General features: G+C 41.1%; 1 protein-coding gene across 1 annotated transcript in view; it reads right to left on the reverse strand.

Moving 5' to 3' along the window:
* Nucleotides 1-15,758, reverse strand: part of CFAP61 (cilia and flagella associated protein 61) — a 411,230-nt gene that overhangs the window by 62,107 nt on the left and 333,365 nt on the right. The window contains exon 25 of the mRNA XM_069768933.1: nucleotides 14,942-15,147. Coding sequence (XP_069625034.1) covers nucleotides 14,942-15,147 — 206 coding nt within the window. The remainder of the gene's footprint in view (nucleotides 1-14,941; nucleotides 15,148-15,758) is intronic.

Below are 15,758 nucleotides of genomic sequence, written 5' to 3' on the forward strand. Positions count from 1 at the left end.
CGCATTAAGCAACGCAGGGTCCCCTGGTGCCAATGCAAATGCCCAATCCTGAGGGTCACCCCGCAGGAAAGATATAATTATCTTGACTTGCTGAGCAGGGTCTCCAGAGGAGCGAGATTTCAAAGAAAGAAACAACTTGCAATTGTTCCTAAAATTCAGAAAACGAGATCTATCTCCAGAAAAAAACTCTGGGACAGGAATTCTAGGTTCAGACATAGGAGCATGTACAACAAAATCCTGTATATCTTGAACCTTAGCGGCAAGATTATTCAGGCTGGAAGCCAAACTCTGGACGTCCATGATAAACAGCTGAGATCAGAGCCATTCAAAGATTAAGAGGAGGAGGAAGTAGCCAGGCTGCAATAAGGATAGGCAGCAAACTCTGAGGGAAAGGGGAAAAAAAAAAAAAAAAACTTCCTCAGACTACTTATCCTCCTACTTCAGCCAATACAATTAACACTTTGTGGGCCGGTTATACTGTCATGATCCCAATGGCAGGGGATCACAAAAATGACAAGCACAGATACAAACAAGCTCTAGGGCGATGGAACCTGAGCTGACCGCGACCCTAAACCTAACACACAAATAAAAGTAGCCGGGGAACGTGCCTACGATGATCCTAGACGTCTCGCTCCAGCCGAAGATCTAACTTCCCCTATCAGAAGAAACACAGACCTCTCTTGCCTCCAGAGAAATACCCCACAGCAAATAGCAGCCCCCCACATATAATGACGGTGAAATGAGAGGAAAGCACATACGTAGTATGAAAACAGTTTCAGCAAAATGAGGCCCGCTAAAGCTAGATAGCAGAGGATACAAAAGTGAACTGCGCGGTCAGCGAAAAACCCTTCAAAAAACCATCCTTAAATTACTTGAACTCATGTGCCAACTCATGGTACATGAAAAGCAATTTCAGCCCACTAGAGCAACCAGCAGCAGAGAATCACATATCTGCAGGCTGGACTAAAAACCAAATTAAGCAAAACACAAAACAGGAAAATCCAAACTTAGCTTGTCCAGAAGGTTCTAGGAGCAGGGAGCAGAGGTAACAAGACACACTGGATACATTGATAACCGGCGAGGAAATGCCAGCAAAGCCAGGTTAAATAGGAAACTCCCATATGCTGATGGAACAGGTGGAACCCAGAAACCCAGGAAAGACAAGTCACCCAGTACCATCAGCAACCACCAGAGGGAGCCCAAAAACAGAACTCACAACACAGGGTGCTGAAGTAAAAATAGGCTGCTCACACTGGTACCAACCCTGTCTATCTTATCTCTATACTGAAGACATCAGGATGCTGAGGTAAGAAGAAACTGGATATTCTAGAGGAAATGAGGTAATAAAAGGCTGCTCCCACTACTGAACTTTCTTGTCCATCTGATCTACTATTGGAGATACCATTGGTGCTGAGGTAAGAAGAGGCTGTTAATACTGCTGTCCACCCAGTCTTTCTGATCTAATACTTGAGATGCCAAGGGTGCAGAGGTAATAAGAGGCTTTCATACTGCTTTCCACTATGTCTTTCTGATCTAATACTTGAGATGCCAAGGGTGCTGAGGTAAAAAAAGGCTGTTAATACTGCTCCCGCCTGTCTTTCTGATCTAATACTCGAGTTACCAGGGATGCTGAGGTAATAAGAGGATGTTGCACTGAAGCCCACCATGTCTTTCTGAATGTTGAGCACCTGTTGTGACCTGGAGCTAGCTTCATAGTATGTGGTATAAGTTATCTCCAGGTTACAGCAGCCAGGGTTATTGCTGCACGAGCTCACAGACACTTGTCCTATTAACATTCTAGGATAGGTTTCTATCAGTGTATTATAGTGATTATCTCCTAAACAAAATAATTGTGATTTCTTAATTAAATATATTCAGAATTTTACTTACAATGGCATTCCTGAATAACCACTCTAAACAATAGTAGTATTTTGAAAGTTTGACCTTCCTCTAAGTGGATATGTCAGCAGATATCTAACGACCCTACAAAGAGAAGCATTCTTTACCTCTGTGGTGTAGACGCTCTCTAAGACCACGTTCACACTTTCAGTATTTGGTCAGTGTTTCAAATCAGTACTTGTAAGTCAAAACCAAGAGTGGAACGATGAGAGGAAAAGTATAATAGAAACACGTCACCACTTCTGCATTTTTTTCACCCACTCCTGGTTTTGGCTGACAGATACTGATGTAAAATACTGACCAAATAATGAATGTGTGAACGTGGCCTAAGGCTCAAGCTACATAGAAAGTGCTAAAAAGCATCTAACCGGGTTGTCTTTACGTAGACGTTGGCAGAATTTTACTGGAACATGCCATCAATATCAGATCAGTCTGATCACTGAATGTGCAAACATGTATCAAAGAGGGCAAACGCACCCTGTAATCACTGTCTAAAAAAATGAAGAACTAACTGGAGAACACTTGTAAAACAAATATATAAATTATGTTTGTATTTTGTTATTGTTGGTAATAATAATAATAATAATAATAATAATAATATATTAGCCTTACATGATCAAAGTTCCCTCTACTAAAAATCAATGAACTTATTAATGATCATCTAAAAAACTGGATGTAAACATCTTCCAAATCCTTATTTTCAAAAAGGTCCCACTCATTTATTTCTACCTTAGCAAATTAGCCGTGAATTCTGCTCTCTCTTCTGCAACATCGAAAGGAAATGAAACAGAAAACCTCCCGAAAATTACCTTAAGTTGTCAAGCGATTTTTATTGATTTGGTTCTCAGAGATGGAATTAGTAGTTTGAAGTGTGGCTGCCATTTAATTCCAGGACAAAAGAAACATGCTAGATCTCTTGTTTGCCTTCCTATATTTCTCTGCTATTCTGCTGCTGGCCTGATAAAAAGCTCACCTATTTACCTCTAATTAGACTGCGCAGTGCACAGAGCTGCATTAGTCCCACTCAGCCGCTCAGTCAATACTGTAGCTGTTCCCATTTCCCAGTCTTTTGCAGGGAAAAAAAAATTATTAAAAGGGGTTGAACAATAAGAACAAAATGATACAGCTTTTATGTAATTGTGAACCTATTTATCCCTGTACATTCCAGAAGCAGCAAGGTTTTTTTTTCCCCCGATGTACTTTTCACGACTCATTACATATGCATCACGTATCCCACATTTAGCATAATCTGATTGGTAATTATTATTGTGTAAAATCTCTTTGTTAAACATAGTCATATCTCTTACCCGATCCTCCGGGAAAAAAAACCCCTTCACTTATTATACAGGATCTCCGCTCATTCTTCTGTCCTAATGTCTCTATTACCTATTATTGGTTTGGCATTTATTATAATTATCTCATTATACATGCAATTTCATCTTGGCATCTCATTAAAATTGCAATAATTATTTAATCACTTTTAGCCTGATGCAAACAATGGCCCATATAAATTGGGTCTAAGTGAAAAGGCCAGTGGGGTTAAAGCATTAGCAGTGCCGATGCTTGTCTGTAAATGGGAGCCATCGTGCGCTGCCTGCGCTGCCTGCCTAGGTGAGCGCCAGTAAGATTATGAGCAGTTAATGCGAGCACAAGTGGCACGGATTGAAGAGTACAGATAGGCCCATTTCATATCCGAATCCTGACTCAATTATTTCCCTTGAATACAGGCTTCATTCTTTTGCTAGACAATGTTCTTTTCAATACAACCGAAATGTTATTTTCTGCTACAATTATCTATTTTGCTATATGATTACAAATGGAAGCTAATGAATATCGCATAGTATAGAAATGATGGTTGTGGCAAAACTAAATAGCTTGATGTACTTTGGATACGAGCAATATCATCACTCGTCTGATGTTATGAAGTTCTGTCTAACAAAGGACAAGACATCAAAAAGCAAAATGCAATGGAAAGAAAAGTAGACCATGCATTCATATTTACAAAAAAAAAAAACTTGTCTCCAACAAACAACCATTATTTGCTCCAGTTTGGCATATTTGGGTAACCAGGGTAAAACCAAGTGTGGCCCTTGGTGATAGAGAGCCACAGGCACCCAACAAGAAAAATGGATGCAATGTCACAGTACTTCCTTCTACTGCAAGGAAAATGAACAATGCGGTTCTTGCCAACTACTTACTTCCAAGAACGTGAGGAAGCAAGTAATATAGAGCTCTTGGCATTACAGGGAACCTGTCACGTGAAAAATGCTATTAGCCTGCAGATAGGGGGTTATTCTGCAGTTTAATAGCATTCTGAACAGGCCCAATGCCCACTTGTAAAGCCCTGCTACCTAGAGTAAATTAACTTTATTCCCCATTTAACCCCATATCTGCAGGTTATTAGCATTTTTTCACATGACAGATTCCCTTTAAAGGGGTTCTGTTACAACTCTGTTGTCAGGTGTCACAGGACCAGGGGCTCTTTCCCTGTCCCTAGCACTAGGGATGCCTTAGCTTGCCCTGTTCCCCAGATTACTTCTGATGGTGACTACGCCGGGGTCACGTACCTTGCCTTAGCTCCTGAATTCACCCTCAGTCTGTACCCTTCCCTCCCCCATCCAGAGAAGAGGGGAGTAGTAGTGTACCGTAATACACCGACCAGACTAACAAGGTAATAGAAACAGGGATAAAGGAAATTACCAAACATACAAATATGCTCACACATACAACTGGGGAGTGCAGGATGGTATTAAACCAAAGTAGAAGAAGAAAGGGAATTATCACACACTCAAAACCTAGCAACAGTTACAGATAAATCCACCAAATGCCTTCTCCAATAACCACCAACAACCTCCAGCCATGCAGCAAAAGCTGCACTGACAATGAGTGCTAGCCAGGATCCAGTTTATATAACAGACGGGAGTAGCTAACAGTGCACAGCTGAGAGCCTTAATGCAGGAAAGCTTCCAGGAGCTCTCAACTGAGCAGAATAACCCCAGCACTGCTAAAAGAAACTTGAAGGTGAAGGGCTTCTAATCAGTGCAGGAGTAGGAGAAATCAGATGCTGCGGTCTTCTGGTTCCTCTAAGTCGCGGTAAACCTGTAACAGGTTGTGATCGTCCGCTTGTATCAGCAATACTGGGGAATCATGACAGCGTGCGGGCTGAACACTGTCACAATTCAGTAGTCTGCATTCACATTGAGTGCATGCTTACTTGTGTCAAAACCCCTTTACTCTCCTGGCTCCAGCCAATTTTTGTTTTTACATTTTGCATTTTTCCTTCCCCTTTTTTCCAAGAGCCGTAACTTTTTTCTGGTGGACAAAGTCGAACGAGGGCTTGTTCTTTGCTGGACACCACCCATTTTTCTATACCATATACTGAAAAAAGGGAAAAAAATTCAAGTGGGATAAAATTTTACTATGTTTAGGGGGTTTTACTTTTACAATTTTGCCATTTGGGGGGGGGGGGTCACTTATTTTACCATATTCATACATTATTTTCTAACATTTTCTTTAGGTGGCCAAGGGAGAATTATATGAAAAATGGATGTGGCTGGGGGTTGTGGAATAAATTTCTGCAATAGAGTGTCGCATGATCTGTCCCTTGCTTTTTTCTTGGAAAGTTTTGAGGTATAGGAAGGTCACTAGCCTTCTTCTTCTCCAAAATGGCCTCCACAGAGACATGGGAAGCACTATAGGAAGTCTGAGCTATGCCTCCACAGCAGAACGGACATAATGCCACTGCCATCAGGGCTGGTCCATTCCACACCAATGGGAAAACAAGGAAGGTGTGGTTCAGAATTGTTCACAGCGCTCCTTGTGACTTTACAGTGGCCATTTATAATAGGAGAATGGCTGCCATTAGAGGGTGGCAGCAAGTGCACAATGATGGGCACAAGGTATCCAGGACCATACATGGGACATGTATAGTGACATTTAGGTTCAGGGCTGGAGGGTTGCTTTAACAAATGGAGGAGCAGAATCAGCAGCCACCCTTGGCTTTGGGGAACACGATGGCCTGCAGCACTGCTAAACTTTCTTTTTTGTCCTTTCTAAACTGTAATTTTAATGGATATCTTCTATCATAACGCAATTTCACCAATATGCATGACAGCTACAGAACTCATAAAAATAATTAGATACTACATGCTCATCGAACTCTCTACATATTGGAATTATTCTGTTTTCTTTTATGTGCAAAGTTCAACGCACCACTGAATATTTAATAGAAGAATATTATAAAGGGAGCAAGGTCTTTGTTCTGCCACAACCTGAACCATAAGTACATATTTCAGAACAAATGACAAATGAGATCATCAGTGTATTTTACAGAGAGAATCAATCAGCTTTCCACCTACACACTTTAATATGCAATGAAGACCATTTAGCATGAGTCAAGTAATTGGCGCATCTTCCAGTCACCATGAATATATAGATGAGGGTATAAGTTCTGTATCATCGTTACTATATCTTTTTTTTTTCCTTTTTTGGCCATTAGGATTTAAAAAGAAACCTAAGATAAAAACAAAATGAGCAAATACCGTGCAGTAAATAAATAAATAAATAAATAGCACTAGTGCATGAAAATAATATAGGGTACTTGTCAAATGATGTAATTAAGGGTGCGGCCTCCCTTTTCTCTGAGCTGGACATTACATTCATATAGCTTAGCTCCCCATGGCTGGGTGTCGATTAGCCGTTTGTCAGTCCTGCTCGCCCTTATTCACATTACATCACTTGACATATGGTAAGGTTATAATATTAGAGGTTAGGACTGTCCCGAATTGGGTCATCTTGACGCAGCAGGATGGCTTTTATGGGTTTTTTTAATCAAAATTATGTTAACTAAGTACCCCTTGTTATTTTCATTGCACTATTGCTATTTAGGAGGTAGGGAGAGAGAGCACATAAAATGCCATTTTTGTTTAGAAATTATCATTTATCAGTTTATGTAAATTACCTCCTCCAGGCAATGGGCAGGATGCTGCCCGAAAGATAGCGCTGCCTTCACATTTCATCATAATATCTCCCATCAGCATCACGATGTCCCTGTGACATTGGCCGTTCTATGGGCACTGGCATCAAGTGCCTTCGGCGCAGGTATTCAAAAAGCTGATTAAACACACACTGGAGAACATTGGGTACAGTACCTGCGCTGGACGCACTTAACTGTGACCATAAAATGGTGGAGGACTGTGGTAGAAAAAAGAGAACAGGAATGCACACGTATGTTACGTCCTCTCAAGTGGCTGATGTCAAAGGGACAGAGAGTGGCTGAAGGGCAGTGAGATATGGGGAGATGAAGTGCAAACACAGCATTCTCTTCCAGGCAGCATCCTCCCATAGCCTGCAAGAGGGAATTTACAGTTATGCTCAAAAGTTTACTTACCCTGGCAGAACTTTTGCTTTCTTGGCCTTTTTTCAGAGAATATGAATGATAACCCCAAAACTTTTTCTCCACTCATGGTTAGTGGTTGGGTGAAGCCATTTATTGTCAAACTACTGTGTTTTCTCTTTTTAAATCATAATGACAACCCAAAACATCCAAATGACCCTTATCAAAAGTTCACATACCCTGGTGATTTTGGCCTGATAACATGCACAGAAGTTGACACAAATGGGTTTGAATGGCTGCTAAAGGTAACATCCTCACCTGTGACATGTTTGCTTGTAATCAGTGTGTGTGCATAAAAGCTGAATGAGTATCTGGGATCCAGACAGACTCTTGCATCCTTCATCCAGCCACTGACGTTTCTGCATTGTGAGTCATGGGGAAAGCATAAGAATTGTCAACGAATCTACGGGAAAAGGTAGTTGAACTGTATAAAACAAGAAAGGGATACAAAAAGATATCCAAGGAATTAATAATGCCAATTAGCAGCGTTCAAACTGCGATTAACAATTGGAAAATCAGGGGCTCTGTAAAAACAAAACCACGGTCAGGTAGACCAACAAAAATGTTGTCCACAACTGCCAGGAAAATTGTTCTGGATGCAAAAAAAACCCCCCACAAATGACATCAGCTGAAATACTGAAAGCTAGCGGTGTGGCTGTTTCAAGATGCACAATAAGGAGGCACTTGAAGAAAAATTGGCTGCATGGTCGAGTCGCCAAAAGAAAGCTATTACTGCGCAAATGCCACAAAGTATCTCACCTACAATATGCAAAACAGCACAGAGACAAGCCTTAAAACTTCTGGAACAAGGTAATTTGGAGTAATGAGACCAAAATTGAACTTTTTGGCCACAACCATAAAGGTTACATTTGGAGAGGTCAACAAGGCCTATGATGAAAGGAACACCATTCCTACTGTAAAGCATGGAGGTGGATCGCTGATGTTTTGGGCATTGTGAGCTACAAAGGCACAGGAAACTTGGTCAAAGTTGAGGGAAAGATGAATGCAGAACGTTATCGGCAAATGCTGGAGGCAAATTTGCACTCATCAGCCTTGAAGATGTTCCAACATGACAACAATCCAAAACACAAGGCCAAGTAGACCTGTCATTGGCTATATTGGCTATAGCAGAACAAAGTAAAGGTTCTGGAGTGGCAATCTCAGTCTCCTGACCTCAATATAATTGAGCCACTATGGAGAGATCTCAAGCGTGCATTTCATGCTAGACAGCCCAGGAATTTACATGAACTGGAGGCTGTTTGCCAGGAAGAGTGGACAGCTTTACCATCTGAGAAAATAAAGAACATAATCCACAACTACCACAAAGACTTCAAGCTGTCATTGATGTTAGAGGGGGCAATACACGGTATTAAGAAATGGGGTATGTGAACTTTTGATCAGGGTAATTTGATGTTTTGGGTTGTTATTATGATTTCAAAAGAGAAAACACAATAGTTTGACAATAAATGGCTTCACCAAACCACTAACTATGAGTGGAGACAAAGTTTTGGAGTGATCATTCACATTCTCTGTAAAGAGGCCAAGAAAGCAAAAATTCTGCCTGGGTATGTAAACTTTTGAGCACAACTGTAGATAACTGATAAAAGATAATTTCGCAACAAAAATACATCTGATATGGGTACAGGTAGGACTTGTCACAAGTGTGCCATGTCCTCCTGTGAGATCTGGGGTTAGAAGATCACTACTTATTGTGAACTGTAGATCTTCCATTTAGCCTGTGTGTTTGTGTCCCACATTAAATGGATTTGGTTTCCTTTGGTGCTGAAGAGGTTAATGACCTTTTCTATGCAGGTGAGAAACTTGCTGCTACTTCTGATCTAGTCATTACCTCTCCCTATGAAACCTGGGCATACTTCTTCTGCCTTGCTAGTGAAAGCTTTGCTTCCTAGCTCCTTGGACATGCCGTGCTGAATAGAAGTTTTATTGTTGCTACTGGAGATTGTTGCGTGCTGTTTTGGGGTATATGCTTTCCTCACTGTCTCATTTGGTTGCTACATTCCTATCCTTCCCTATAAACCTCTTTACCTTTGGTGAGTGTTTGTATGTTTGTTGCTTTCTGTTATTCCTGTTTTGTCTTTGTGTCTTTTTTTGCCATATGTTTCTGTCTCAGGCCTGATGGAGATGGGAAACAGATCAGGGTTTAACAGGAGCATAGTAAGGTCGGAGACTCGGGCCTCTCTGGCTTCAAAAGTACCCCCAGGAAATGAATAGTTAGGGTCCCAGTTCCAGGGACAATTTGAGGCCCCCCTTCCTTACCTAAGACCATCACATTGTGACAGGACTTTTTTCAACAGTCTATAACCTGTATGCCCATATTAATAGTTTAGATAAGTTAAATACGGTGACAGATTCCCTTTAAGACCCTGGCAACACCCTTGGTTTGCACATGTACAGGTACATTCTACAAAATATTCTTGAACACTCAGATACAGAGTGACATCGGAGGAATATTTATATAGTGTCTAACTAAGCACACTTAGATTCCTCCGGCTCCAGCAGCATCTCATGTAATCCTATACAGACATGGAGTGAGAATTACAGTGTATGTACATGAATCTGAATGTTCCATATTACAGCCGACAAAGAGATGAAGTAGAAAGATCTTTACATAACTGTAGAATATCTTTTGATCACAGGACATAGATACAAGGCTCACCTCATTTTTTTTAATATAAATGTACATATATTTGTTGGGATAACTACTTTTCGTTACTATAAAAATGTACTATATCATTGCCTTCCATTATGCACGTATGAACAATGGACAGGCATTTCATGAAACCCCACTCCTAGATAAATTCTTGCTTTCTATAATACATATTGTATCGGCTTTTCCATCTGAAGTGCTGCCCTCTCCATTCATACCCATTTCTAACGGTATAAGAGCTAATGTCTACTGAAACATATATCACAAAGTGTTCATCCCTATACGAGAGCACTACAGTGTAGAATGACAGCAGAACAATGTCACCTATTTATTAATAATATTTCATATGAACATCTCCGGCGCTCCTTTTATCTTTCTTCTCCCGTTCATGGTAGTGTTTGTTTCAAAATGCTTTGAAGCATTACTGCTTCCCAGAAGGTCAGCGTGCTTGACTGCCAAGAGAGACGAGTACATGAGTAGCTGGGTAATGCATGTTATCACGTCTAGCTATTGACTTGTAAGTAGCACTTACAATCCTTGTCCTAGGGAGGTTCGGGATGATGACACTGGTGACCACAAAAGAGAGTCATGGACAAAAAACCTCCTTTCATTTTTTCAGTTCTTTGTTAAAGATTTCTTAGAAACATGAAATGATTTCAAAGTGTTTTCTTCTGCCTTATGCCACTTAGCTCCAGACTCTATTTTAGTTGATAAAGCCTTTCCTGGCCCAACATGGTTCTCTATGCGTCTATGAAGCTTTAAGGAGAGCGTTCATGTGCACCATTAGGAAGCTTCATTCGTGTCCTCATAGTTTAGGTATACATCATTCTCAGTTCACCACCTTCATATGGACAATGTGTCTGCGAAATGTAAATGGAGCAATGCCAGGTCTCCAAACAAAGAGAAGGTCTCGACACGCCTTTTCTTGTGGCACTTTTTGACCTATTAGTTCGGTTTCTATATTGAGAGTCAATGATAGCAGCAAAATGTGATACCCTGGAGTATTTGATAAAGGTTACAAATCTGTGAAAAGGGATTTTTCCTGCTTATAGGATAGTCTCAGCTTTTAGTTGGAAGGGTTCCCCAATTAAGATAGCATAGTGGCTCAGTGGTTAGCACTGTTGATTTGCAGCACTGGGGTCCTGGATTAAAACATCAAGGACAACATCTACAAGGAGCTGGTATGCTCTCCCCGTGTTTGCGTGGGTTTCCTTCGGGTTCTCCGCTTTTCCACCCACACTGCAAAGACATACTGATAGGAAATTTAGATTGTGATCCCCAGTGGGGACAGTGATGATAATGTCTACAAAGCGCTGTGGAATTACCGTAATGGCACTGTATAAGTGAGTAAAATAAATAATACAAATATACAATCCTATGATTAATAGATGTCTCAGTTAGTTGTGGGGACTTGTGGGACTAATCTTTGAGGAGCGCTGGTAGCAGGTGTTTCATTTCCCTGCAGTAACACCATAGAGCAAATGAAGCCTTACATTGTCCATCAACACCTTGGCAATGGACGCAGAACATACATGGTGTCCATCACTATATGGAGAAGGCTCAGGAGCTTACCCAGATACTTAGGCCTCATACTCACAGGCGAAAAACTCGGATGAGTCTCGCACATCAATACCCGGCACTGCACCCGACACTCAGGAATGGAGCGTGCGGCTGCATGTATTGCTATGCGGCTGCATGCTCTGTTCGTGAGTGCCGGGTGCAGTGCCGGGTACAGACATGCGAGACTCATCCGAGTTTCTCGCATGTGAGTATGAACCCTTAAAGTGAGAGTGCTGCCTGTATTACACAACCAGCACTTATGATCAATCAATGTTGTGAAATCCATGTCTAATTGCATTAGTTTGACCTCCTAAATGCCACTTTTAAGCAAGACAGCACCATTTAAAAGTCTTCCAACATGGCGGCCATCACTCCAGAGCCCTTCAGGCCCCCACTCACCCATGCAATGTGATTGCTGGGAGCTGATAAAATACCATGGCAGTCAGAGGCCTACCAAAGTCCTTTATTGTGTTACTCCTATGAAGCTTTGACTGCATGTGGACTTTTTCGTGGACCAATAATTATACAGAGGGAAACTCTGCACTATTGTACTGTATAGTACAGGCAATCAAGTGGTAGCAGGGTCAAATCCCCTACAGGGACTAACAAAAAGTGTAAAAAAAAAACCATAATGCTATTCAATAAAACATTGGATAGCACTCGTCTGATGTATACGCAGGTGTGAGGGAGCCCTTAGCTTGAAATATATGACCTAGTGTGTAATATATCAGCTACCACAGATATCATGTTAAGGATTCTGCATCTGCGCATTAATACTACAAAGTGGCTAGAACTTAAAGAGTTCGAAGTAACACATAGTAAGGTCGGGGTCACAATGCCTTTTAATGATATGGGGCAGTGCACATCAGAGATTATTTTCTCAAGCCGTTTTAGCATAAGTGAACAATTGCGCCATGTTGAAATTTGGCAGCGAGACTCGGCTCACTCGCACAGATACAAGTCTATGGGTGTAGGTGAAACATCGGACTGCATTTGAATGTCATCCCAATGCAGTGTGATATATACCGAGACAGGCAATGGAAGCGATGGAGGAATTACTTTCTCTCTATCTGCGATGTTCTCATGCGAGAGGATGGGACAACAGAGCACTAACACTTGGCTCACGCTCGCAGCAGAGCTGGAGCCAATATCATTCTATATTGCATCTGATGCGCTCACATTGGATGCTATACGTTAGTGTGACACCAGCCTTAAAGGCATTCTTCCATCAAGACTTGAAGGAGTCCAGGAATGAAAACGTTCCTGAATGCAGAGATGCTATTGCTTTTCTCCGCAGCGCACTGGGTGCTTTTATCCATGATGAACTGAAGACCAAATGGAAAGTAAAATGATTTCGAAAAGTCATTTTTGTTTAGCTCGAACAACAAATCAATGCAGCTAAAGAAACTTTTCATAGAAGCTGGAATTGTTTGTTTTCAGTGAAGAAAATATGGGTACTCAAAGTAGCAGAGAAAATGTGTTAGTCTTTTATTGTGAATCGTCCGACTACCAGTAGCAATGCAATGTACTCAAGGAAATAGCTCAATATTATCTGATTATCTGGTTGGTTCCCCAAGAAAGCTGAATGAATGCCACCCACTGGATGCTTTATAGCAGGGGTCCCCAACTCCAGTCCTCAAGGCCCACCAACATGTCATGTTTTCAGGATTTCCTTAGTCTTGCCCAGGTAATAATTGCATCACCTGTGCAATGCAAAGGAAATCCTGAAAACATGACCTGTTGGTGGGCCTTGAGGACTGGAGTTGGGGACCCCTGCTTTATAGGAACAGATTCCTAAATTATCATCAAAGCCTAAAACAGACTAAAAAAAAAGACTCTTCAGGTTTCATTCCGGTTTCCAGTTTTTGTTATGAAGACGAAGACTATCACTGTACACCATGTTATTGTTGCCGTTTCTCTGCTTTTCAAACAATGTATTGACTTTCCAACCGGTCATGTGAAGCATGTACAGCCGCAAGTTCCCTCAAAAATTGGAAATCTCTTCTAGCCATAAAAATTAATAGCAGCAACAATATCTTTAAAAAGTTGGGGCAGGGCCATGTCCACTATTGTGCAGCCTCCCGATTCTTGTTGCAACAGTCTGTAAATGTCTGAGAAATGAGGAGAATTGCTGGAATTTTGGCAGAGGACTATTGTTCCATTCCTGTGTTTGAATTGTCTTGCTGAAATATGTATGGTCTTCCTTGAAATAGACATTGACTAGATAGAAGCACATTTTGTTCTAAAACCTTTATAAAATGCTCATCATTGTGCCTTTCAAAATGTGTAAGTTGCCTATGCCACTGGGACTTACTGTATTTTTCAGACTATAAGACGCACTTTTTTCCTCCAAAAATGTGTAGGAAAATGCATTTTATAGTCCGGATGTACCTGCTCTGGCTGTGGATGGGGGGATCGGCAGCGGCAAAGCAGCGGGTCAGAGGAGGCAGGAGCCGGCAGCTGCGGCTAATTCATGTGCCCTCTGCTAAAGAGAAATGAATATTCACTGCTCTCCTTGCCCAAGGGAGTGAAGAGCAGTGAATATTAATTTCTCTTTAATAGCGGACATGCTGTTAGCCACAGTCGCTGGCTTCCTGTAGCTGCCGGGCTTTCATGTGTGCCCGTAACTTAAAGGAATGAATATTCACTGCCCTCCACTTCCATAGGCATGGAGAGCAGTGAATATTCATTGATCTTTAACAGCAGGAACAGGAGCAGCAACCATGGGCTCCTGCAGCTGCCAGGTGATCACTTGTGCCCACTATTAAAGAGAATGAATATTCACTGCTCTCAGTGAATATTCAATCCCTTTAGTAGTGGGCACATGTGAATGCCCGGCAGCTGCAGGAAGCCGGCGGATGCGGCTAACACTGTGCCCGCTATTAAAGATCAGTGAATATTCACTGCTCCACACGCCCATAGTCCCAGCGTGGAGAGCAGTGAGTATTTTGGTAGCTATCCTCTGCTTGTAGACAGGGCATGACGTCACTGCCAAGTCTATAGGGCAACCCCTTTAATCCTTTTAAAGGTCCAGTATCTTGAAAGCAGAAATATGTCACACATATTTCTACATACTGCTGAGTACTATTCCATTTATTCTCAAATTTGCTATTGTGCCACACTACTTCTTGTATAGCTTTTTATCCCCAAACGAAGTAAGCATGCAAAAAGTGCATTGTGTGAGGGTGGCTATCTGGTTCCATAGGCAATGTGAGTGCCCTTGTTCTCTCAAATTTTACAAGTTGTATGTCTTTTCCGTTTTTTCTTTTTACACAATCATGTACATTTTAATTATATGAATAAAGACTATGTTTGTTTTCATATTATGAGTTCTGTATATATCTGACTATGGTGTTTGGCTAGACTATAAGCATCTGTTTACAAAGGTAACAATAGTGTAGTATGGTTAAGTATCTTACTTGTAGAGGTCGAGAATGAGCCCTTCTTTAAATCGAGAGCACAGATTATTTAGAAGTCGTTCATGCTGTCCATATAGGCATATGAAATTGGATGCAGGAAAAGGCTTCAGAGATAAACAAGTTACAGCTTCCACCATGCTGTACTGATTGATGTGGAGCCGGAAATAATCTCCATTAAGTGCTTTGCCAGTTATCATTTCTTGTCCCTAAAATATCATTGTAAAAGGTATTTAATAAGATGATGAATAAGGCTGAAGCGATAAAGGTAGGTAAAACCAAACAATTCTATGCACATCTTGCAAATTTAGTTTCACACTATTGAACTTGGTTCATAATTAAATTGGGTCTTTTACTAGATTTCACAATACAAACTGCATACATTATTAAGTAATTATCATAGATTTGATGAGGCTAGTTTACTTTCTTTGAAAATTTATGTCCGACCGACTGTATAATCCTGATCTTAAGACAAGTCGTCTTGGTCCAGCTAGATGTGCACTTATAAAATAATAATTTTAATTCAATTCAAAAAGGGTCATAAAATCATTCTGACATGGATTTTAAAGTACCATATATACTCAAGTATAAGCCGACCCAAGTATAAGCCGAGGCACCTAATTTTACCACAAAAAACTGGGAAAACTTATTGACTCGAGTATAAACCGTGTAGGCATTGTCCCCTCATTCCTATCTTGTTCTGCATGGCTCCTCATCCCTATCATTGTATGAATGGCTCTTCACCCCTATCCTTGTATGCATGGCTCTTCACCTCTATCCTTGTGTGCATGGCTCCTCATCCCTATCATTGTATGCCTGG

The sequence above is a fragment of the Ranitomeya imitator genome, chromosome 5 (genome assembly GCF_032444005.1).
Source record: "Ranitomeya imitator isolate aRanImi1 chromosome 5, aRanImi1.pri, whole genome shotgun sequence".
NCBI lineage: Eukaryota > Metazoa > Chordata > Amphibia > Anura > Dendrobatidae > Ranitomeya > Ranitomeya imitator.